This window comes from Piliocolobus tephrosceles, chromosome 1, assembly GCF_002776525.5.
Source record: "Piliocolobus tephrosceles isolate RC106 chromosome 1, ASM277652v3, whole genome shotgun sequence".
In the NCBI taxonomy this organism is placed as follows: Eukaryota; Metazoa; Chordata; class Mammalia; order Primates; family Cercopithecidae; genus Piliocolobus; species Piliocolobus tephrosceles.
In genome coordinates this window covers 81,820,922-81,844,861 of record NC_045434.1, presented here as the reverse complement: position 1 = coordinate 81,844,861, position 23,940 = coordinate 81,820,922, and the positions used below count along the sequence as shown (strand labels likewise).

The 23,940-nt window shown below is 38.6% G+C and overlaps 1 protein-coding gene across 1 annotated transcript in view; it reads right to left on the bottom strand.

Moving 5' to 3' along the window:
• DNAH14 (dynein axonemal heavy chain 14) overlaps positions 1–23,940 on the bottom strand; it is a 628,991-nt gene that overhangs the window by 475,190 nt on the left and 129,861 nt on the right. The window contains exons 21-24 of the mRNA XM_031935270.1: positions 22,917–23,038; positions 18,547–18,718; positions 972–1,076; positions 761–879 (exon numbers count right to left, since the gene is read on the bottom strand). Coding sequence (XP_031791130.1) covers positions 761–879; positions 972–1,076; positions 18,547–18,718; positions 22,917–23,038 — 518 coding nt within the window. The remainder of the gene's footprint in view (positions 1–760; positions 880–971; positions 1,077–18,546; positions 18,719–22,916; positions 23,039–23,940) is intronic.

Sequence of the window (23,940 nt, the reverse complement as noted above, 5' to 3'; positions counted from 1 at the left end):
ACAGGCTCCTGCCACCATGCTCAGCTAATTTCTGTATTTTTAGTAGAGGTGGTGTTTCACCATGTTAGTCAGGCTGGTCTCAAATTCCTGACCTCAGGTAATTCACCTGCCTCGGCCTCCCAAAATGTTGGGATGACAGGCATGAGCCACCGCACCCGGCCTTCCTCACTGGATCTTTTAAACAGCAGGGTTGGAATAGGGATTTTGGTAGATAAGAAGGGTTGGGCACAGCATTTAAAAAAAAAATCAACTTACATCAGGACCACTTGTCAAAGGTTAGAGAGTTGCTGGGGCTGGCAAATTGAATTAGTGTAATGGAAGGACCTAGTTTGTCTTTACTGCCTGGGAGCAGACCATAATGAAACCAGACATCAGCAGAAGCAGTAGTGGGAGTTGCATCAACAACTCCAAATAGCAAATTTTCTTCTTATCTATATTCATATAATAAAACCAAAAAGGAGGAAAGCACTAAAAAGAGAGTAGGAAACTTAAGGCAGAATTTAATGACAGAACCAAATGTAAGCACAAATTAGAATGCACCCGGGAGTTTGAAAACTACTTTCTCAACCTTTAATTAGAGCAAAGGTGAGATTATGTATTGTAGGGAATATGGAAAGGCAAAAGTATATTTACATAAGGATATAATCTTTGAAGAAATAGTTTGCTTAGCGCACTTTTATAATATATCAAAAATTTCAAAGCAGAGATTTTAAATAATGAGGTTGTATAGAATCTAAACAGTTTGTGACATTTATCATACTTTGGCAGCACGAGACCTTCCCCTTCAGCAGATATTAGCATTTTTACAGCAGGAGGGCCAATGTCTTGTTTCCATATCAATAATTGTTTTACATTTTCAAAACATTTCACAAGATGAGGCTGTGAACCAGAAACAAATGTCAGTAATACTATTGAATTGTGATCTGAATATCGCTAATATAATATTGCTGAGCAGAGAAAGATGTTATTACCTGTACAGACTCAGGATTTCTGCTATCAGCTAGAATATCAAGAAGTTCAGCATTGCTAAGAAAGTAAAATCTTGGGAAAATTAATCTTTTAACTTCAAGGTAATCCTGTCCAGAATCAAAAGAAATGCAATTCAGAATATATATTTAATCATGATATGAATTACATCCTCATTTTGACCTATACTTATAAACAAAAGTCACAATATTATAGTATATATAGTAGTATCAGTCAAAATAACATTCCATGCTTAATGAAAGTGATACTTAAATTGCTAAAAAAAAAAAAAGTTTAATAAAGCTAAACTAAAACAAATGAAGCCAAAACCAAAATAAACAAGAAAACCCCACCCTTAGACACACATATACCATTTTATTCTTGATCAATAATAAAGTATTGTGTTTTGGTATTATCAACATTGCTTTCCAGTACTTCTGACTTTCTGCTCTTATTTCCCTATGGGTGGAGTTATCACTTTATAGACTAAGTTACCATATCACAGATTACATTCACTGTACAGAGAATTTCTACATTTCTCACTCCTTTCTACAACTTAGAGGGATTAACACCAGTCTCAATCCTTTCCTTCTTTTCAGAGGAAGAGATACCCATTAACTTATGCCAGACTAAGATACTCTTGAAATTTATTTATTACTCTCTTGTAACTTCAATCTCTCCCTTGCAGTAGGCTTCCCCCTAAATTTCTCTCATTATAACAATATAAGAAGCCCTCCATCTCCTTTTGTTCTCCTGCAGCTACTGTCTATTTGCTTGTCTTCTCTCCACGAAGTTCTTGAAAAGAACTTGTGAAGTCAGATTCTTTGTATCTCTCAGTCATCTTGTGTTCTGCCACCTGGCCCTGACTATTACCAAATTTACTGGGAGCTTTTCAGTCTTTGTGTTATGTGATATTTCCATAGCATTTGATTTGGTTGACTCTGTCCTTCATTTTGACTTCTGAAATTTCACTCTCTTTCACCCCTCAGCTAAATCTTATTATTTTCCATCAAAAGTCCCTCTTTGACCCATACATCTTAATGCTGACATATGTTGAGTTCCAACCCCATCACTTTTCCTACTCATTATGCTCTTCTTGAGCTATTTGATACAGACATACTTGCTCTTCAGCTCAGATTACTTCTCTCTGCCCTGGATGTACATACCCAGTTGCTAATTGAAGATGTTCACTTGAATGTTCCATAAGTATTAGATTTTCAATATGAACCAAACATATCTAGGCATAACCTGGGACCTCTTTCTTTTATTCTCTACTTCCTATCTGATGCTCCAAGCTCTACCTTCTTTCATCTTCCTCGTGGCCTTACTTTAGCCTCCAATATTTTGAGTCTTTTAACTGATTTTTAAACATCTATTCTCATTGCCCCCAGTCCACTCTATGCTTCTTTCCAGAGAGATATTTCTGATTTAATTATTTCACTCTCTTATTTCAAATTCTTCAGTGGCTATCATAAAAGTAAAAACTCATTGTGATATTCAAGACCCTTCACTCTCTGTCCTCTGCTTGACTGGAGAATCTCATCTTTCACCACTTTCCCATTTGCAACCTGTTTTATCTGTACCATCCTGCTTACAAATCCAGAATGTGCCATACCTGCTCATGGCTCCATGTCTTTGTACTTTTTACCTTTGCCTAAAATACTCTTCCCAGTTACCCATCCTCCTCTAATCTCTAACTCTTTTACCTATCTAACACCTACATTTCTTTCAAGACCAAGGCCAGTTATCATTGCTCCCAGGCTGAGTTAATTTGTCCTCTTTGATATGGCCATACCATCTAACCCATCATAGCAAACATCACATTGTAATATCTCCTTACTTTTTTTGTCTCCTAAAATAGATTTTGAGTTCTGTAATAGTGGGGAATACTTCTTTCATCTTTGTAGTACCAGCACATAGCAGCAGTGCCTGATACAAAATGGTGCTCAATACATGAATAAATGGAAAGCTATTGGTTTGTAATGATCCTCAGTAATAGTCTAAAGATGTGCTAGAAATATCTGGAAGGCTTATCTCAATGATGACTTGGTAAACCGGCTTTTATTAACCAGAATCAATCTGGCTGCAGCCCCTTATGCTTGCTCCAGAATGCAGATTTCAATAAAAGAGGGCCTATATGGGCAGAAAATTTTGTATAAGCTGTGATTGCCTATAGTTGTTTAAGAGGGCTCATCACAACCACTGTTATTTGTGTTCAGTAAGCAAAACCAATTAATGCCTGAATAAAAATCTTGGTTCATGAAGTAAAGTGAATATGCACACCAAAAATCTCAAAAATTAAAATCTAGTATTTTAGGATACATGTCTAGCTTATACTTTAATGTTCTGACAATGTATAAATATATGGAATCAGTAATTTAATTTATAGACTCATAAAAACATTCTGTTTCAACTTTTGCAGAATTTATCAACTTAGTAGTGCTAATAAAAATAGTTAACCTACACAAGACTCAGTGCTGTGCTGGCTTCAGGTCTGACCCACCACAGTTCCAGCGATGGTGGCCACAGGGGGCTTGTGTCACCCCTCCGCCAGCGCTAGGCAGCTTAGCGCAAAGAGAGAGACTCCGTTGTTAGGGAAAAAGCAGTTATTTTTGCCAGCACTTGTCCTTTAAATGCATCATCTCAGTGAGCACAAAACCCTTCAAGGTAGCACTATCATTATTCTCAACTTAAAGATAAAGAAGGCAAGACGGCTGAATAGACTCCTCCACTGATTGTGCTCCCCACAGATACAGCAAATTTAACAACTATCTTTATGAAAAAAGCATCTTCATAAAAAGGTGAGCACACTTAAGAGAGTAGGAAAAACAGTCTTGAATTGCCGAAGCCACCCTTCCCCGACTCCCTGTGGTGGACATGTGGCAGAGAGAGAGAATGTGTGTGCTTAGGGGAGAGAGAGCACAGTGACAGTTGGATTTTGCATTGAAACTCAGTGCTGCCAACACTGCACATAACTCAGCTGAAGCCCACAGAGGGAACATTTAAACCAGCCCTCGCCAGAGGGTAATCACCCATTCTAGCAGTCAGAACTTGAGTTTTGGTAAGCCTCGCTTCTGTGGGCTAAAGTGCTCTGGGGTTCTAAACAAAGTTGAAAGGCAGCAGAGGCCATAAAGACTGCAAGTCCTAGGCAAGTCCTAGTGCCATGCTGGGCTCAGAGCCAGTGGACTAGGGGGACACATGACCTATTGAGACTCCAGCTGAAGCAGCTAAAGGAGAGCTTGCATCACCTCTCCCCCAACCCCAGGCAGCACAGCTCCCAGCTCCAAAAGAGACTCCTTACTTTCACTTTAGGACAGGAGAGGGAAGACTAAAGAGGACTTTTCTTACAACTTGGATACTGGCTCAGCCATAGTAGGATAGGGCACCTGGCAGAGTCATGAGTCCCCCATTCTAGGCCCTAGATCCTGGTTGACATTTCTAGACACACTCTGGGTCAGAAGGCAACCTGCTGCCTTGAACAGAAGGATCCAGTCCTAGCAGGATTCATCACCTGCTAACTAAACAGCCCTTGGGCCCTGAATAATCAGCAACAGTAGCCAGGTAGTACATGCCATGGCCTTGGATGAGACTCTGAGAGTCTTGGCTTCACATGTGACCCAACATGTTCCCAGCTGTTTTGGCTAGGAGGGAAGACTTCTTCTGCTTGAGAAAAGCACAGGGAAGAGTAAAGTGGACTTTGCCTTACAGCTTGTATCAGCTCAGCTACAATGGGGTAGAGCACCAAGCAGGTGCTTGGGGTCTCTGATTTTAGGCCTTGCCTCTTGGATGGCATTTCTGGACCTGCCCTGGGCTAGAATGGAGTCCACTACCCTGAAGGGTGAGTCCAAAGCCTAGCAGCATTTACTATAAGCTACCTAAAGAGCCCTTGGGCTTAAGTGAACATCAGCTGTACCCTGGCAGTACTCCTTATGAACCTGTGGTGGTGATGGCCATGGAGAAAGACTCCTCTGCCTGTGGAAAGGGAAAGGAAGAGTGGGAAGGACTGTGTCTTGTGGTTTGAGTGCCAGCTCAGGTGTAGTAGAATAGAGAAGTATATTTCTAAGGTTTCTGACTATAGGTACTGGTTACCAGATGGCATCTCTGGACTGCCCAGGGCCCAGGGAGAACTCACTACTCTTAAGGGAACAACACAAGCTTGGCTGGCTTCACCACTTGCTGATTATAGAGCCCTAGGGCCTTGAGCAAACATAGGCAGTAGCCAAGCAGTGATTACAGTGGGCCTTGCATAAGACTAAGTGCAGTGCTGGCTTCAGGTCTGACCCACCACAGCTCCAGTGATGGTGGCCACGTGCATGCCTGTGTCACCCCTCCACCAGTTCCAGGCAGCTCAGCACACAGAAAGTGACTCCATTGTTTGGGAAAAAGTAAGGGAAGAGAATAAGAATCTCTGCTTGGCAATCTGGAGAATTCTTCTGAATCTTATCCAAGACCACCAAGGTGGCGCCTCTATATGTCTGCAAGAATCGCAGCATTACTGAGCTTTGGGTACCCCCTAATGAAAATACAGCTGCAGTGAGCAATAACATAGAAAGTAACAGCCAAGTTTCTTAAAATGCCTGGAAGGCCTGCCCAAGAACAGTAAGTTCAAATGAGCCCAGACTGTAAAACTACGATAAATACATAACTCTTCAATGCCAACACCGACAAGGCCACAGACAACCCAGGAAAACAAAATCTTACCAAATAAACTAAATAAGTCTCTAGGAACCAACCCCAAAGTGACAGAGATATGTGACTTTTCAGGTAGAGAATTCAAAATACCTATGTTAAGGAAACTCAAAGAAATTAAAGATAACAAAGAAAAGGAATTCAGAATCCTTCCAGATATATTTAACAAAGAAGTTGATATAACTGAAAAAAATAAAGCAGAAATTCTGGATTTGAAAAATGCAACTAACATACGGAAGACTGCATCAGAGTCTCTTAGCAGCAGAATTGATCAAACAGAAAAGAATTAGTGAGCTTGAAGACAGGTTATTTGAAAAATACAGATGAGGCATCAGAAAAAAAGAATAAAAAAGAATAAAGCATGCCTATAAGATCTAGAAAATAGCAGCTAGAAAAATAAAACATAGCCTAAAAATAGGAAAGCTAACAGTTACTGGCCTTAAAGAGAAGGTAGAGATGAAGATAGGGGTTGAAATGGATAATAACAGAAAATTTCTCAAACCTAGAGAAAGATATCAGTATTAAAGTACAAGAAGGTTACAGAACACCAAACAGATGTAACCCATAGAAGAGGGGTTCTTCTCAAAGCATTTGATATTCAAACTTCCAAAATTCAAGGATAAAGAAAGGACCCTAAAAGTAGCAAGAGGAGAGAAACAAATAAAACACAATGGAACTCCAATATATCCAGTGGAAACCTTATAGGCCAAGAGAGAGTGGCATGAATTATTTGAACTGCAGAAGGGAAAAAAGCTTTTACCCTAGTATAGTATATCTGTCCAAAATATTCTTCAAACAGGAAGGGGACATAAACATTTTACAAACAAACAAAAGCTGGGGGATTTCAACAAGATGACACCTGTTATACAAGAAATGTTGAAGAGAGTCCATCAGTCAGAAAAACATAAAATATTGTAATGCTGTAATTGTGGTGTGTAAACTACTCATATCTTAAGTAGAAAGACTAAAAGACAAAGTAATAAAAAATAACTAGAACAACCTTTCAAGACGTAGATCATACAATATGGTATAAATGCAAAGAAACAAAAAGTTAAAAAGGGGGACAAAGTTAAAGTGTAGAGTTTTTATTAGCTTTGTTTTTGCTCATTTGTTTGTTTGTTTATGCAATCAGTATTATGTTGTCATCAATTTAAAATAACAGTTAAATGATATTATTTGCAATCCTTACAGTAACCTCAAATCCAAAAAGATAAAATGGATACATAAAAAAGAAAAAGCAATAAATTACAAAATGTCACCAAAGAAAATCACCTTCAGTAAAAAGAAGACAAGAGGGAAGGAAAGAAGGAAGAGAAGACCACAAAACAACCAGAAAACAAATTTTAAAAATGACAAGCATGGGAGGGGGCGGAGCAAGATGGCTGAATAGGAGCAGCTCCAGTCTCCAGGTCCCAGCGTGAGCGACACAGAAGACTGGTGATTTCTGCATTTTCAACTGAGGTACTTGGTTCATCTCACTAGGGAGTGGTGGACAATCAGTGCTGGTCAGCTGCTGCAGCCCAACCAGTGAGAGCTGAAGCAGTGAGGCATCGCCTCACCTGGGAAGCACAAGGGGGAAGGGAATCCCTTTTCCTAGCCGGGGAACTGAGACACAAAACACCTGGAAAATCGGGTAACTCCCACCCCAATACTGCACTTTACCAAGGGTCTTAGCAAACAGGCACACCAGGAGATTATAAACCACACCTGGCTGGGAAGGTCCCACGCCCAAGAAGCCTCCATCATTGCTAGCACAGCAGTCTGCGATCTAATGGCAAGGCAGCAGCCAGGCTGCGGGAGGGGCGCCAGCCATTGCTGAGGCTTAAGTAGGTAAACAGAGCCGCTGGGAAGCTAGAACTGGGTGGAGCTCACAGCAGATCAAGAAGGCCCACCTGTCTCTGTAGACTCCACCTCTGGGAACAGGGCACAGCTAAATAACAACAACAACAACAACAACAAAAGAAGCAGAAACCTCTGCAGACGCAAACGACTCTGTCTGACAGCTTTGAAGAGAGCAGTGGATCTCCCAACATGGAGGTTGAGAGCTGAGAAAGGACAGACTGCCTGCTCAAGTGGGTCCCTGACCCCTGAGTAGCCTAACTGGGAGACATCCCCCACTAGGGGCAGACTGACACCCCACACCTCACATGCTGGAGTACACCCCTGAGAGGAAGCTTCTAAAGCAAGAACCAGACAGGTACACTCGCTGTTCAGCAATATTCTAACTTCTGCAGACTCTGCTGCTGATACCCAGGCAAACAGGGTATGGAGTGGACCTCAAGAAATCTCCAACAGACCTACAGCTGAGGGTCCTGACTGTTAGAATGAAAACTAACAAACAGGAAGGACACCCACACCAAAACTCCATCAGTATGTCACTATCATCAAAGACCAGAGGCAGAGAAAACCACAAAGATGGGGAAAAAGCAGGGTGGAAAAGCTGGAAATTCAAAAAATAAGAGTGCATCTCGCCCACCAAAGGAACGCAGCTCATCACCAGCAACGGACCAAAGCTGGATGGAGAATGACTTTGACGAGATGAGAGAAGAAGGCTTCCATCAAACTTCTCAGCGCTAAAGGAGTAATTACGTACGCAGCACAAAGAAACTAAAAATCTTGAAAAGAGTGGAAGAATTGATAACTAGAATAATTAATGCAGAGAAGTCCATAAACGAACTGACAGAGACGAAAACCATGACACGAGAAATACGTGACAAATGCACAAGCTTCAGTAACGGACTTGATCAACTGGAAGAAAGAGTATCAGCAATTGAGGATCAAATAAATGAAATGAAGCAAGAAGAGAAATCTAAAGAAAAAAGAAGAAAAAGAAATGAACAAAGCCTGCAAGAAGTATGGGATTATGTAAAAAGATCAAATCTACATCTGATTGGGGTGCCTGAAAGTGAGGGGGAAAGTGGAAACAAGTTGGAAAACACTCTTCAGGATATCATCCAGGAGAACTTCCCCAACCTAGTAGGGCAGGCCAACATTCAAATTCAGGAAATACAGAGGACCCCACAAAGATACTCCTCGAGAAGAGCATCTCCAAGACACATCATTGCCAGATTCACCAAAGTTGAAATGAAGGAAAAAATCTTAAGGGAAGCCAGAGAGAAAGGTTGGGTTACCAACAAAGGGAAGCCCATCAGACTGACAGCAGATCTCTCAGCAGAAACTCTACAAGCCAGAAGAGAGTGGGGGCCAATATTCAACATTCTTAAAGAAAAGAATTTTCAACCCAGAATTTCATATCCAGCCAAACTAAGTTTCATAAGTGAAGGAGAAACAAAATCCTTTACAGATAAGCAAATGCCTAGAGATTTTGTCACCACCAGGCCTGCCTTACAAGAGACCCTGAAGGAAGCCCTAAACATGGAAAGTAACAACCGGTACCAGCCATTGCAAAAAAATGCCAAAATGTAAAGACCATGGAGGTTAGGAAGAAACTGCATCAACTAATGAGCAAAATACCCAGTTAATATCATAATGGCAGGATCAAGCTCACACATAACAATATTAACCTTAAATGTAAATGGACTAAATGCTCCAATTAAAAGACACAGACTGGCAAACTAGATAAAGAATCAAGACCCATCAGTTTGCTGTATTCAGGAGACGCATCAGTTTGCTGTATTCAGGAGACCCATCTCACATGCAGAGACATACATAGGCTCAAAATAAACGGATGGAGGAAGATCTACCAAGAAAATGGAGAATAAAAAAAGCAGGGGTTGCAATCCTAGTCTCTGATAAAACGGACTTTAAATCATCAAAGAACAAAAGAGACAAAGAAGGCCATTACATAATGGTAAAGGGATCAATTCAAAAGGAAGAGCTAACTATCCTAAATATATATGCACCCAATACAGGAGCACCCAGATTCATAAAGCAAGTCCTTAGAGACTTACAAAGAGATTTAGACTCCCATACAATAATAATGGGAGACTTCAACACCCCATGTCAACATTAGACAGATCAACGAGACAGAAAGTTAACAAGGATATCCAGAATTGAACTCATCTCTGCAGGAAGCAGACTAATAGACATCTACAGAACTCTACCACCCAAATCAACAGAATATACATTCTTCTCAGCACCACATCGCACTTATTCCAAAATTGACCACATAATTGGAAGTAAAGCACTCCTCAGCAAATGTAAAAGAACAGAAATTATAACAAACTGTCTCTCAGACCACAGTGCAATCAAACTAGAACTCAGGACTAAGAAACTCAATCAAAACCGCTCAACTACATGGAAACTGAATAACCTGCTCCTGAATGACTACTGGGTACATAACGAAATGAAGGCAGAAATAAAGATGTTCTTTGAAACCAATGAGAACAAAGATACAACATACCAGAATCTCTGGGACACATTTAAAGCAGTGTGTAGAGGGAAATTTATAGCACTAAATGCCCACAAGAGATAGCTGGAAAGATCTAAAATTGACACCCTAACATCACAATTAAAAGAACTAGAGAAGTAAGAGCAAACACATTCAAAAGCTAGCAGAGGGCAAGAAATAACTAAGATCAAAGCAGAAATGAAGGAGATAGAAACACAAAAAACCCTCCAAAAAATCAATGAATCCAGGAGTTGGTTTTTTGAAAAGATCAACAAAATTGACAGACTGCTAGCAAGACTAATAAAGAAGAAAAGAGAGAAGAATCAAATAGATGCAATAAAAAATGATAAAGGGGATATCACCACCGACCCCACAGAAATATAAACTACCATCAAAGAATACTATAAAGACCTCTACGCAAATAAACTAGAAAATCTAGAAGAAATGGGTAATTTCCTGGACACGTACACTCTCCCAAGACTAAACCAGGAAGAAGCTGAATCTATGAATAGACCAATAGCAGGCTCTGAAATTGAGGCAATAATTAATAGCCTACCAACCAGAAAAAGTCCAGGACCAGATGGATTCACAGCTGAATTCTACCAGATGTACAAGGAGGAGCTGGTACCACTCCTTCTGAAACTATTCCAATCAATAGAAAAAGAGGGATCCTCCCTAACTCATTTTATGAGGCCAACATCATCCTGATACCAAAGCCTGGCAGAGACACAACAAAAAAAGAGAATTTTAGACCAATATCCCTGATGAACATCGATGCAAAAATCCTCAATAAAATACTGGCAAACCGGATCCAGCAGCACATCAAAAAGCTTATCCACCATGATCAAGTAGGCTTCATCCCTGGTATGCATGGTGGGTTCAACATATGCAAATCAATAAATGTAATCCAGCATATAGACAGAACCAAAGACAAAAACCACAGGATTATCTCAATAGATGCAGAAAAGGCCTTTGACAAAATTCAACAGCCTTTCATGCTAAAAACGCTCAATAAATTCGGTATTGATGGAACATATCTCAAAATAATAAGAGCTATTTATGACAAACCCACAGCCAATATCATACTGAATGGGCAAAAACTGGAAAAATTCCCTTTGAAAACTGGCACAAGACAGGGATGCCCTCTCTCATCACTCCTATTCAACATAGTGTTGGAAGTTCTGGCTAGGGCAATCAGGCAAGAGAAAGAAATCCAGGGTATTCAGTTAGGAAAAGAAGAAGTCAAATTGTCCCCGTTTGCAGATGCCATGATTGTATATTTAGAAAACCCCATTGTCTCAGCCCAAAATCTCCTTAACCTGATAAGAAACTTCAGCAAAGTCTCAGGATACAAAATTAATGGGCAAAAATCACAAGCATTCTTATACACCAGTAACAGACAAACAGAGAGCCAAATCAGGCATGAACTTCCATTCACAATTGCTTCAAAGAGAATAAACTACCTTGGAATCCAATTTACAGGGGATGTAAAGGACCTCTTCAAGGAGAACTACAAACCACTGCTCAGTGAAATAAAAGAGGACACTAACAAATGGAAGAACATACCATGCTCATGGATAAGAAGAATCAATATCATGAAAATGGCCGTACTGCCCAAGGTAATTTATAGATTCAATGCCATCCCCATCAAGCTACCAATGAGTTTCTTCACAGAATTGGAAAAAACTGCTTTAAAGTTCATATGGAACCAAAAGAGAGCCCGCATTGCCAAGACAATCCTAACTCAAAAGAACACAGCTGGAGGCATCACGCTACCTGACTTCAAACTATACTACAAGGTTACAGTAACCAAAACAGCATGGTACTGGTACCAAAACAGAGATATAGACCAATGGAACAGAACAGAGTCCTCAGAAATAATACCACACATCTACAGCCATCTGATCTTTGACAAACCTGAGAGAAACAAGAAATGGGGAAAGGATTCCCTATTTAATAAATGGTGCTGGGAAAATTGGCTAGCCGTAAGTAGAAAGCTGAAACTGGATCCTTTCCTTTTTACTCCTTATACGAAAATTAATTCAAGATGGATTAGAGACTTAAATGTTAGACCTAATACCATAAAAACCCTAGAAGAAAACCTAGGTAATACCATTCAGGACATTGGCATGGGCAAGGACTTCATGTCTAAAACACCAAAAGCAATGGCAACAAAAGCCAAAATTGACATATGGGATCTAATTAAACTAAAGAGCTTCTGTACAGCAAAAGAAACTACCATCAGAGTGAACAGGCAACCTACAGAATGGGAGAAAATTTTTGCAATCTACTCATCTGACAAAGGGCTAATATCCAGAACTTATAAAGAACTCAATCAAATTTACAAGAAAAAAAAAAAAAACCCATCAAAAAGTGGGCAAAGGATATGAGCAGACACTTCTCAAAAGAAGACATTCATACAGACAACAGACACATGAAAAAATGCTCATCATTACTCGCCATCAGAGAAATGTAAATCAAAACCACAATGAGATACCATCTCACACCAGTCAGAATGGCAATCATTAAAAAGTCAGGAAACAACAGGTGCTGGAGAGGATGTGGAGAAATAGGAACACTTTTACACTGTTGGTGGGATTGTAAACTAGTTCAACCACTATGGAAAACAGTATGGTGATTCCTCAAGGACCTAGAACTAGAAGCACCATATGACCCAGCCAACCCACTACTGGGTATATACCCAAAGGATTATAAATCATGCTGCTATAAAGACACATGCACACGTGTGTTTATTGTGGCACTATTCACAATAGCAAAGACTTGGAATCAACCCAAATGTCCATCAGTGACAGACTGGATTAAGAAAATGTGGCACATATACACCATGGAATACTATGCAGCCATAAAAAAGGATGAGTTTGTGTCCTTTGTAGGGACATGGATGCAGCTGGAAACCATCATTCTCAGCAAACTATCACAAGAACAGAAAACCAAACACTGCGTGTTCTCACTCATAGGTGGGAAGTGAACAATGAGAGCACCTGGACTCGGGAAGCGGGATATCACACACTGGGGCCTATCATGGGGAGGGGGGAGGAGAGAAGGATTGCACTGGGAGTTATACCTTATGTAAATGATGAGTTGATGGGTGCTGACGAGTTGATGGGTGCAGCACACCAACATGGCACAAGTATACATATATAACCAACCTGCACATTATGCACATGTACCCTAGAACTTAAAGTATAATAATAATAAAAAAAAGAAAAAAAAATGACAAGCATAAGTCCTTAAAATGATAACACTGAATATAAGTGGACCATACTCTCCAATAGGATATAGAGTGGCAGAATATATTTAAAAAATGACTCAATAATCTGCTCCCTATAAGAAACACACTTCACCTATAAAGGTACACATAGACTGAAAAGGGTGCAAAAAGATAGTCCATGCAAATAGAAACCAAAAAAGAGCAATAATGGCTTTATTTATATCACATGAATTAGATCTCATGACCAAACCATAAAAAGACAAAGAAAGTCATTATATAGTGATAAAAGGGTCAATTCAGCAGGAGGATATAACAATTATAAATATAAATGCACCCAACCCTGAAGGGTCCAGATATATAAAGAAAATATTATTCAAGCTAAGAGAGAGATACACCACATTCCATTAGCTGGAGACTTCAGTACTCCACTTTCAGCATTGGACAGATCATCCAGACAGAAAATCAACAAAGCAACATTGCAATTAATCTGCACAAGAGAACAAATGGACCTAATAGATGTTTACAGAACATTTCATCCAGTGGTTGCAGGAGGCACATTCTACTCAGTCCATGGATCATTTTCAAGGAATGATATGTTAGTCCGTAAAATAAGTCTTAAAACATTCAAAAACACTGAAATAATACCAAGTATCTTTTCTGACCACAATGGAATAAAACTAGAATTCAATTACAAGAGGAATTATGGAAATTATACAAACACATGGAATTTAAACCATATGCTCCTGAATGACCATGTCAGTGTCAATGACGACATTAGGGAGAAAATTGGAAAATTTATTGAAACAAATAACAGAAACACAACATACCAAAACCTATGGGATATACCAAAAGGGGAGTTTATAGATGTGTTTATGTCAAAAAAGTAGAAAAACTTCATATAACCTAACAACGCATCTTAAAGAATTAGAAAAGAGCAAACTAAACTCAAAATTAGTAGAAGAAAATAAAGATCAGAACTGAAATAAATGAAATTAAACTATAGAAAAGATGAATAAAATGAAAAGTTTTTTTTAAAAAAAAATAAAGAAAACTGACAAACCTTTAGCCAGACTAAGAAAAAAAAAGAAAGAAGACCCAAATAAATACAATCAGAGATAAAAAAGGAGACATGACAACCAGTACCACAGAAATTCAAAGGACCACTAGAGACTACTATGAGCAACTATATGCCAACAAATTGCAAGATCTAGGAGGAATGGATAAATTCCTAAACATATACGACCTACCAAGATTGAATCATGAAGAAATATAAAACCTGAACAGACTAGTAACAAGTAATGAGATTAAAGCTGTAATAAAAAGTCTCCCAGCAAAGAAAAGCCCAGGACCTGATGCTTCACTGCTGAATTTTGCCAAATATTTAGAGAAGAACTAATACCAATCCTCACAAAGTCTTCCAAAAAATAGAGAAAGGAATACTTCCAAACTCATTCTGTGATGTCAGTATTACCCTGATACTAAAAGCAGACAAAGACACATTAAAAAAGAAAACTACAGGTCCACATCCCTGGTGCAAATTGATGCAAAAATCCTCAACAAAATGCATGCAAACCAAAGTCAACAACTCATTTAAAAGGTCATTTATCATGACCAAGTGGGATTCATCCCAGTTATGCAATGATGGTTCAAAATATGCAAATAAATCAGTGTGAAACATCATATCAACAGAATAAAGAACAAAAACCATGTGATCATTTCAATTGATGCTGAAAAAGCATTTGATTAAATTCAACATTGAATATAGAAGAAACATATCCAACATAATAAAAGCCACATATGACAGACTTACAGCTAGTATCACACTAAATGGGGAGAAAATGAAAACCTTTTCTCTAAATCTGGAAGGTCAAAGAGGACAAGGGTGCCCAGTTTCCCCATTGTTATTCAACGTAATACTGGAAGTCCTAGCTAGAGCAATCAGAAAAAAGAAAGAAACAAAGGGCATCCAAGTTGGAAAAAATGAAGTCAAACTCTCCTTGTTTGCAGATGATATGATCTTATATTGGGAAAAACCTAAAGACTCCACCAAAAAACTATTAGAACTGATAAACGAGTAAAGTTACAGGATACAAAATCAACATACAAAAATCAGTACCTTTTCTATATGCCAAGAGTGAACAATTTCAAAAAAAATCAAGAAAGTAATCTCATTTACAATAGCTACACATAAAATTAAGTACCTAGGAATCAACCTAAGAAGTGAAAGATCTCTATAATAAAAATTATAAAACATTGATGCAAGAAATTGATGAGGACACCAAAAAATGGAAAGATATTCTATATTCATGAATTGCAAGAATCAATATTGTTAAAATGTCCCCACTACTCAAAGCAATGTACAGATTCAATGCACTCCCTATCAGAGTACCAATTACATTCTTCACAGAAATAGAAAAACTATCATAAAATTTATATTGAGCCACAAAAGACCCAGAATCTCCAAAGCTATCCTGGGCAAAAAGAACAAAGCTGGAAGAAATCACATTACCTGACTTTAAACTATATCACAGAACTACAGTAACCAAAATAGCACAGTAGTCACATAAAAAAAGACACATAGACCAGTGGAACAGAAGGAGAAATCCAGAAACAAATCCATACATCTACAGTGAACTCATTTTTGACCAAGGTGCCAAGAACATACATTGGAAAAAGGGCAGTTTCCTCAACAAAAGGTGCAGGAAAAATTGGATATCCATATGCAGAAGAATAAAACTAGACTCCTGTCTTTTGCCATATACAAAAATCAAATTAAAATGGATTTACCACTTAAATCTGAGACCTCAAATTATTAAACTACTAAAAGAAAATGCTGTGGAAATTCTGCAGGATATTAGACTGGGCAAAGATTTCTTGAGTAGTACCTCATGAGCACAGACAACCACAGGAAAAATGGACAAATGGGATCATATCAAGTTAAAAAGCTTTTGCACAACAAAGGAAACAATCAGCAAAATAATGAAGAGGCAATCCACAGAATGGGAGAAAATACTTTTAAACTATCCATCTGACAAGGGATTAATAACTATTAATAGAACATACATGGAGTTCAAACAGCTCTATAGGAAAAAAGTAATAATAATTTAATAATCTGATTTTAAAATGGGCAAAAGATCTGAACAGAAGTTTCTCAAAAGAAGACATACAAATGGCTACCAGGTTGTATTAGGGTTCTCTAGAGGGAAGGGACTAATAGGATAGAAGTATATATGAAAGGGAGTTTATTAAGGAGTATTGACTTACACAATCACAAGGTGAAGTCCCACAATAGGTCGTCTGCAAGCTGAGGAGCAAGAAAGTCAGTTAAGAGTCCCAAAATCTCAAAGGTAGGGAAGCCAACAGTGCAGCCTTCAGTCTGTGGCTGAAGGCCTGAGAGCCCCTGGCAAAAAACCACTGGTGTAAGTCCAATAGTCCAAAAGCTGAAGAACTTGGAGTCTGATGTTCAAGGGCAGGAAGCATCCAGCAAGGGAAAAAGATAAAAGGCCAGAAGACTCAGCCAGTCTAGTCCTTCCACGTTCCTCTCCCTGTTTTTATCTTAGCTGCACTGGCAGCTGATTAGATGGTGTCCACCCAGACTGAGGGTGGGTCTGGCTCTCCCTGTCCACTGACTCAAATGTTAATCTCCTTTGACAACACCCTCACAGACACACCCAGGAACAATACTTTGCATCCTTTAATACAGTAAAGTTGACACGAAACTAACTATCACACAGGTATATGAAAAAGTGTTTATTATTACTGATCAATCAGGGAAATGCAAATCAAAGTGACAATGAGATATCATCTCACTTCAGTTAAAATGGCTTTTATCTAAAAGACAGGCAATAACAAATGTTGGCAAGGATATGGAGAAAAGGGAACCCTTGTATACTGTGGGAATGTAAATTAGTACAACCACTATGGAGAACAGTTTGGAGGTTCCTCAAAAAACCAAAAATAGAGCTACCATAAGATTCAGCAATTCCACTGTTAGGTATATACCCAAAAGGAAGGAAATCAGTATATTGAAGATGTATCTGCACTCTGTCTTTATTGCAGCACTATTCACAATAACCAAAATTTGGAAGCAACCCAAGGGTCTGTCAACAGATGAATGGATAAAGAAAATGTGGTATATATACAAAATGGAGTATTATTCGGCCATAAAAAAGAATGAGATCTTGTCATCTTCAACAACATGGATGGAACTGGAGGTCATTATGTTAAGCAAAAAAAAGCCAGGCACAAAAACACAAACTTCATATGTTCTCATTTATTTGTGGGAGGCAACATTTGAAGCAACTGAAATCATGGAGACAGACAGTAGAAGGATAATTACCAGAGGATAGGAGGAGTAGTGGAGAGAATGGGAGACAGAGAAGAAGAAATAGTTAGTGGGTACAAAAAACAGAATGAATAAGGTCTAGTATTCGATAGCTGAATGGGGTGACCATACTCAACAATAATTTAATTTTACATTTAAAAATAACTAAAAGATTGTCACTGGATTATTTTTAACACAAAGGGTAAGTGCTTGAGGCTATGGATACCCCATTTACCTTGATGTGATTATTTCATATTGTATGCCTGCATTAAAATATCTCATGTACCCCATAAATATATACACCTACTATGTATCTACAAAAATTAAAAACTAACAATATTTTTAAAAAGTATTAACCTTCTGAAGGAAGTCATGTCTTATATTAAAAAAAAAAGATAGGATGTCTCTCTTAAAAAATAAAAGGTAAGGCCGGGTGCAGTGGCTCATGCCTGTAATCCCAGCACTTTGGGAGGCCGAGGCAGGCGGATCATGAGGTCAGGAGATCGAGACCATCCGGGCCAACACGGTGAAACCCCTTCTCTACTAAAAATACAAATAATTAGCTAGGTGTGGTGGCGGGCGCCTGTAGTTCCAGCTGCTCAGGAGGCTGAGGCAGGAGAATGGCATGAACCTGGCAGGCTCAGCTTGCAGTGAGCCAAGATCACACCACTGCACTCCAGCCTGGGAGACAGAGCAAGACTCCATGTCAAAAATAAATAAATAAATAAAATAAAAATAAAAGGTAAGGGAACCTGGGCATTCAAAAGTTTGATAATTTGCCAATGGTCATTTAGATTAGTCCATACACTTTTCCTTTTGATAATATTTTTATTAACTCTATAGGTACTAAGAGTTTAAAAAACTGTTGGCAGCTAAAATAAAGAAAATCTGCACTGGAATTAGCTTCTGCAGTAGATTACATTATATAACTTTTACTTTACTTTTGTTAAATGATTCACTGCTTTAGAATTGCTATAGTTTTACCTCAAGGCTTTTCTTTATATGTTCAAGATGTATATTACAATTTTGCAGAATTTCAAGGACTCCTGCAGAAGTGGTTATCTGCAAAGCATTCTGTTTGTTTTGTATTTTTGACATTATTTTTTTCCACATGGAAATCACTTCAGAGAAAAGTTCTGTTTCTGCTGGGAGTTGCCTTTAGAAACAAAATTAGATGTCATTTTATTTTTTTGAAGGCACTATAATTAAAATCTATAATGTAATGCATTGCCATGGAATACTGTTTGAGTTACAAAACATTTGATGTTAAATTTTTTTTTTTTGAGACGGAGTCTCGCTCTGTCGTCCAGGCTGGAGTGCAGTGGCCAGATCTCAGCTCACTGCAAGCTCCGCCTCCTGGGTTTACACCATTCTCCTGCCTCAGCCTCCCGAGTAGCTGGGACTACAGGCGCCCACCACCTCGCTCGGCTAGTTTTTTGTATTTTTTTTTAGTAGAGACGGGGTTTCAGCGTGTTAGCCAGGACGGTCTCGATCTCCTGACCTCGTGATCTGCCCGTCTCGGCCTCCCAAAATGCTGGGATTACAAACTTGAGCCACCGTGCCCAGCCAATGTTAAATTTTATTGATAAATCATCAAAGATACGTTTTAAGTGCCTATTATGTACAAGTGATGTACATGGTAAGAAATGGATAAATTAGACACAACAACCATAGTTTAACAAGATTATACTTAGTATACAGTGGAAGACAGATATATAGAAATTCTACATAAGGTAAGTAGAAATAATTTGTGTCCTAAGAAATGTAATAAAGCAAAGGGTTACTGCCATTCTGGAGCAGAAATGGTATCTGCCAAGAGCTTCTTGGAGAAGACACTATTTAATCCGTGTTTTAAAGGAGTAGAGCTTTGATGTGAATAGAAGACAGAGAGGGCATTCAGCTTAGAAGCAAGAGTATAGAGGTATGTATACAAACACTGAGGTTCTATTAATGGTTATCTCATCTTAGAGGATAAGAAAATGTAAGGGCCATGTCAGCCTTGGTATATAAATTTTCCTTTACAGAATATTATCATTATTTTCTCCCTTTGGAAAAGGGAAGCAAAACCCACATGTGAGGTGATAAACCATTAATATATTTAGTTTTGTTTCTGCTGTTACTGGAATTGAATGAGGGAGATATTTTCTACAATTATATAGTTGCATTCTTTCACTTTTTTTCTGTTCACCTATATTTCCTACCCCTCTCCAACCCTAGCCTCAACCTGATTCAAACTCCTCTTGGCTCTGAAGTTGAAGAGGGGAGGAATTTAGAGGGACTTTTTTTTCTTAACTCAGCTAGTGTTACTTTGAATCCTCTTTTGCCTCTTGCATGCCCTCTGTCATGGCAGATATCCATAAGGTACATTGCTGGAGATTTCAGAGCACCCCAACAGGAACCTCTATATTGCACCATTCCTTGGCTTTTGCCAGCTGGCCTCTTATAACCATTCCTCAAGCTCCTGCTCTAAGTAATACACTTCTGGGATTCCCTTGTTCTGCCATTTTGGGGTGGAGATCTTCCAAGGTGGCTCTAGCTTGGAAACTCCTACTATGTCTGTCAGGATTTCTCAGTTTCTGCACTGTTGACATTTTGGACTACATAATTCTTTGTTTGGTGTGGGGGGTTGGGGATAGGGAGAGGTTCTGGTGCATTGTAGAATGTTCAACAATATCCTGACCTATACCCACGAGATGCCAGTAGTATCCCTTCAGTTGTGACAAGTAAAAATGTTTCCAGACTGTGAAATGTCCCCCAGAGGTCAAAAAATCACCTCTGGTTGAAAACCACTGGTCTAAGATAACCATGTATTCTTGTACTTCTTCCTTGCCCTGTTATAAAGGCTGCTTTAAAATTCTTCAGAGAAGAGGCAAGCGCTAGTTTGTAATGTCCCTACACTCTAGGGAAATACATGTCAAAATCTCCCAAGAACCCTTCCACTATTATCCCATTCCCTATCTTGCGTGATGGACCTAGAAGTTTTCTGTAGCTCAGCAGAAATCCTATCAAGGAGGAGACTTCAGTCTCACCTTCTCTTAAGTATCCTTCCAATGTCTCTGGGATGTCCTAGCACAGCCCTCATAGTTAGTTTGGAGCTCTGGTAAATGGCACTGCATTCTATACTCTCATATATTCCCTTTAGATAGTCTGCCCCTTTAATGCAACTCTTGTCCCATTCTTCTTCTTCATGCTTTTTCCCTGGTATCAGGGCTCATCATCCTGCTCCATTACTCAAAGGCAGATTCATTATAGACCCACTTTTTCTTTTCTTTAGATCTATTATATAGATGCCTTAAGAATCCTATAATTGAAAACATCTTTTTCAACTTCAGAAAATCCTATAAAGGAACCATTTAGTGACACTTTGAATGCTCTTGCCAAGGATTCTGATCTTTAGTAAAAGGTAGTATTAAAGTTTAAACTTAAGGCTCAAAGTTGTTGCATCCATAAGGACATACACCTTAGATATGTGGTTTCACCTTTGAGAACTTTCAGAACAACTACAGATCAATCAAATAAAAGAATTCCAAGCATTCGTATAAGAAATATACATGTGTAACACATATAAGAAATATACATGTGTAACACAAATGGATATTGTTCCCCACAAAGCAATACTTATATTTAAACAGTTCCCTTTTGTAATCTAATGGCTTCCCTTTGCCTCCAAAATAAAATACAAAATACTTGACATAATATTTTGCATTTATGTAAGCCTTATTACTTGACTTATCATTTTCTAAGCCTTATTACTTGACTATTGGTATAAAAATATAAAGAGCTAAGAAAGAATTGCTAATACATCATTATTGGCTGGGCACATTCACTCACGCCTGTAATCCCAGCACTTTGGGAGGCCGAGGCAGGTGGATCACTTGAGGTCAGGAGTTCAAGACCAGCCTGGCCAATATGGTGAAACCCTGTATCTACTAAACATACAAAAATTAGGTGGGCGTGGTGGTGGGCACCTGCAATCCCAGCTAAAATGACATAATATTTTACACTTGTGTATTTATGTAGCAACCCTGGCTGTATTTTTTTTAAGATGTGGGGTTTCCCTACATTGCCCAGGATGGCCTCAATATTATGACATAAGATTTTCCAGATTTTCCATTGCTATAATAGGCCTTTCAAATACACACCCAATGTTTTCCTACCTTATTTCAGAATGGGTGATAAACTAGCTTGTATGATTTGCTGTCAGTAGTTTAAATTCTGCCTAATTTATTTGTCTCAACTTGAGCACCCTTAAGACCAATCACTTTAAAAAGTCAAAGGTCAATTAATTGGAATGGTATGGTGTTTTTTAAAGGTAGAATTTTTAACAATTGCCCAGGCCCTCTATTCTTCCATCTGGCGCAAAGTAATAGTAATAAATTCTTTTTTTTTTTTTTTTTTTCTTGAAACAGTGTCTCTCTGTGGTATGGATCAGGCTGGAGTGCCATCGTGCAGTCACAGCTTCTTGCAGCCATGGCCTTCTGGGTCCAAGCCATCCTCTCACCTCAACCTCCCAAGTTGCTGGGTGGGACCACAGGCATGTGATACCAACCCTGGCTGTTTTTTTGTTTTTTTTTTTTTAGACATGGGGTTTCCCTATGTTGCCCAGGATGGTCTCAAACTCCTGTGCTCAGGTGATCTTGGCCTCTCAAAGTGTTGGGATTACAGGCATAAGCCATTACACTCAGCCTAAGAAATTCTTATTAATGTATGAATGCTACTAAAAACATGTTTATGATTCATATCAAAACCACACTAGTATTCCAGAACGAAAGAGACACATAATATTGTAGTTTTGGGATTATAATGATGTATCTGACACTTTTTTTTAAAATACAGAGCAATGCTGGAGCAGTGGCACAATCTTGGCTCACTGCAACCTCCACTTCCCAGGTTCAAGTGATTCTCCTGCCTCAGCCCCCCGAGTAGCTGGGATTGCAGGTGCCCACCACCATGTCCACCTAATTTTTGTTATGTTTCGTAGAGACAGGGTTTCACCATGTTGGCCAGGCTGGTCTTGAACTCCTAACCTCAAGTGATCCACCTGCCTCAGCCTCCCAAAATGCCCAGATTACAGGCGTGAGTGAACGTGCCCAGCCAATAATGATGTATTAACACTTCTTTCTTAGCTCTTTATATTTTTGTACCAATAGCCTAGTAATAAGGTTTACAAAAATGTGCTTATAATCTTTTATGAAAGAAAAATAATAATGATTCAGCAAATTATACTCCTGTGTCTATAAGTAGGATAGGATAGCTTGACTGTTCATTGAAGAAATGATTTCTCAAGAATTAAAGAAAACAAATTACTCACAAAGCATTTTTAACCCGTATATGGTATATTTTAGGTATTTTACCTTTGTATTTCTGAAGAATGAAAGATTGGTTCAAGATAAAGCCAATTTCTTTGACAATTCATCCATTCCTCAAGGGTGTAAGAGAAGAGAGTCAAGTTTTGATCCCATTCATTCACAAGATCCTACAATGATAGAAACATATATACAAACAAATCTAAATATATAAAATTCTTCTTTTTTTTTTCCCCCAGCACTTTGGGAGGCCGAGACGGGCGGATCACGAGGTCAGGAGATCGAGACCATCCTGGCGAACACAATGAAACCCTGTCTCTACTAAAAAATACAAAAAACTAGCCGGGCGAGGTGGCGGGCGCCTGTAGTCCCAGCTACTCGGGAGGCTGAGGCAGGAGAATGGCTTGAACCCGGGAGGCGGAGCTTGCAGTGAGCTGAGATCTGGCCACTGCACTCCAGCCTGGGCGACAGAGCGAGACTCTGTCTCAAAAAAAAAAAAAAAATTCTTCTTTAAGAGTTACATAACAGAAACAGATCAAAGGTGATTATCAGTCATTGACATACAGAAAATAATTAATAGAAGGTCACATAAATGAATACAGATCTAATTATATTTAGTTGTAGGAGAGGTTTAAGATGTCCTAGTCATCCATTTGCTGTCATATTTATTATACAACAAGCAAATATTTTTGTAAAAGATTTGAGTAACACACATATACATGTAGAAAGTAACATGTATGTCTAGCACTCAACACTTATTTCCTACTTCTTATCACAGAAGAAACATAACCAGAAATGTGATATGCATATTATTTCAGTCCTTTCTTTAAGCATAATTTCACATATAGATACACATACAATATCCCTAATGTATTATATAAATATAAATACAACCATATTATATACGTTGTTTTATAACTTGCATTTCATAACAAATAATGTCTTCTAGAGAGGTTTTATGTCAGTACTTATACGTTTTCTTCACTATTTTAATGATTTAAGAAAATTCCATTATATGGCTATAGTGTCTTTTTCTAACTGCTATGTTTATTAAAATAATAGGAAAATGGTT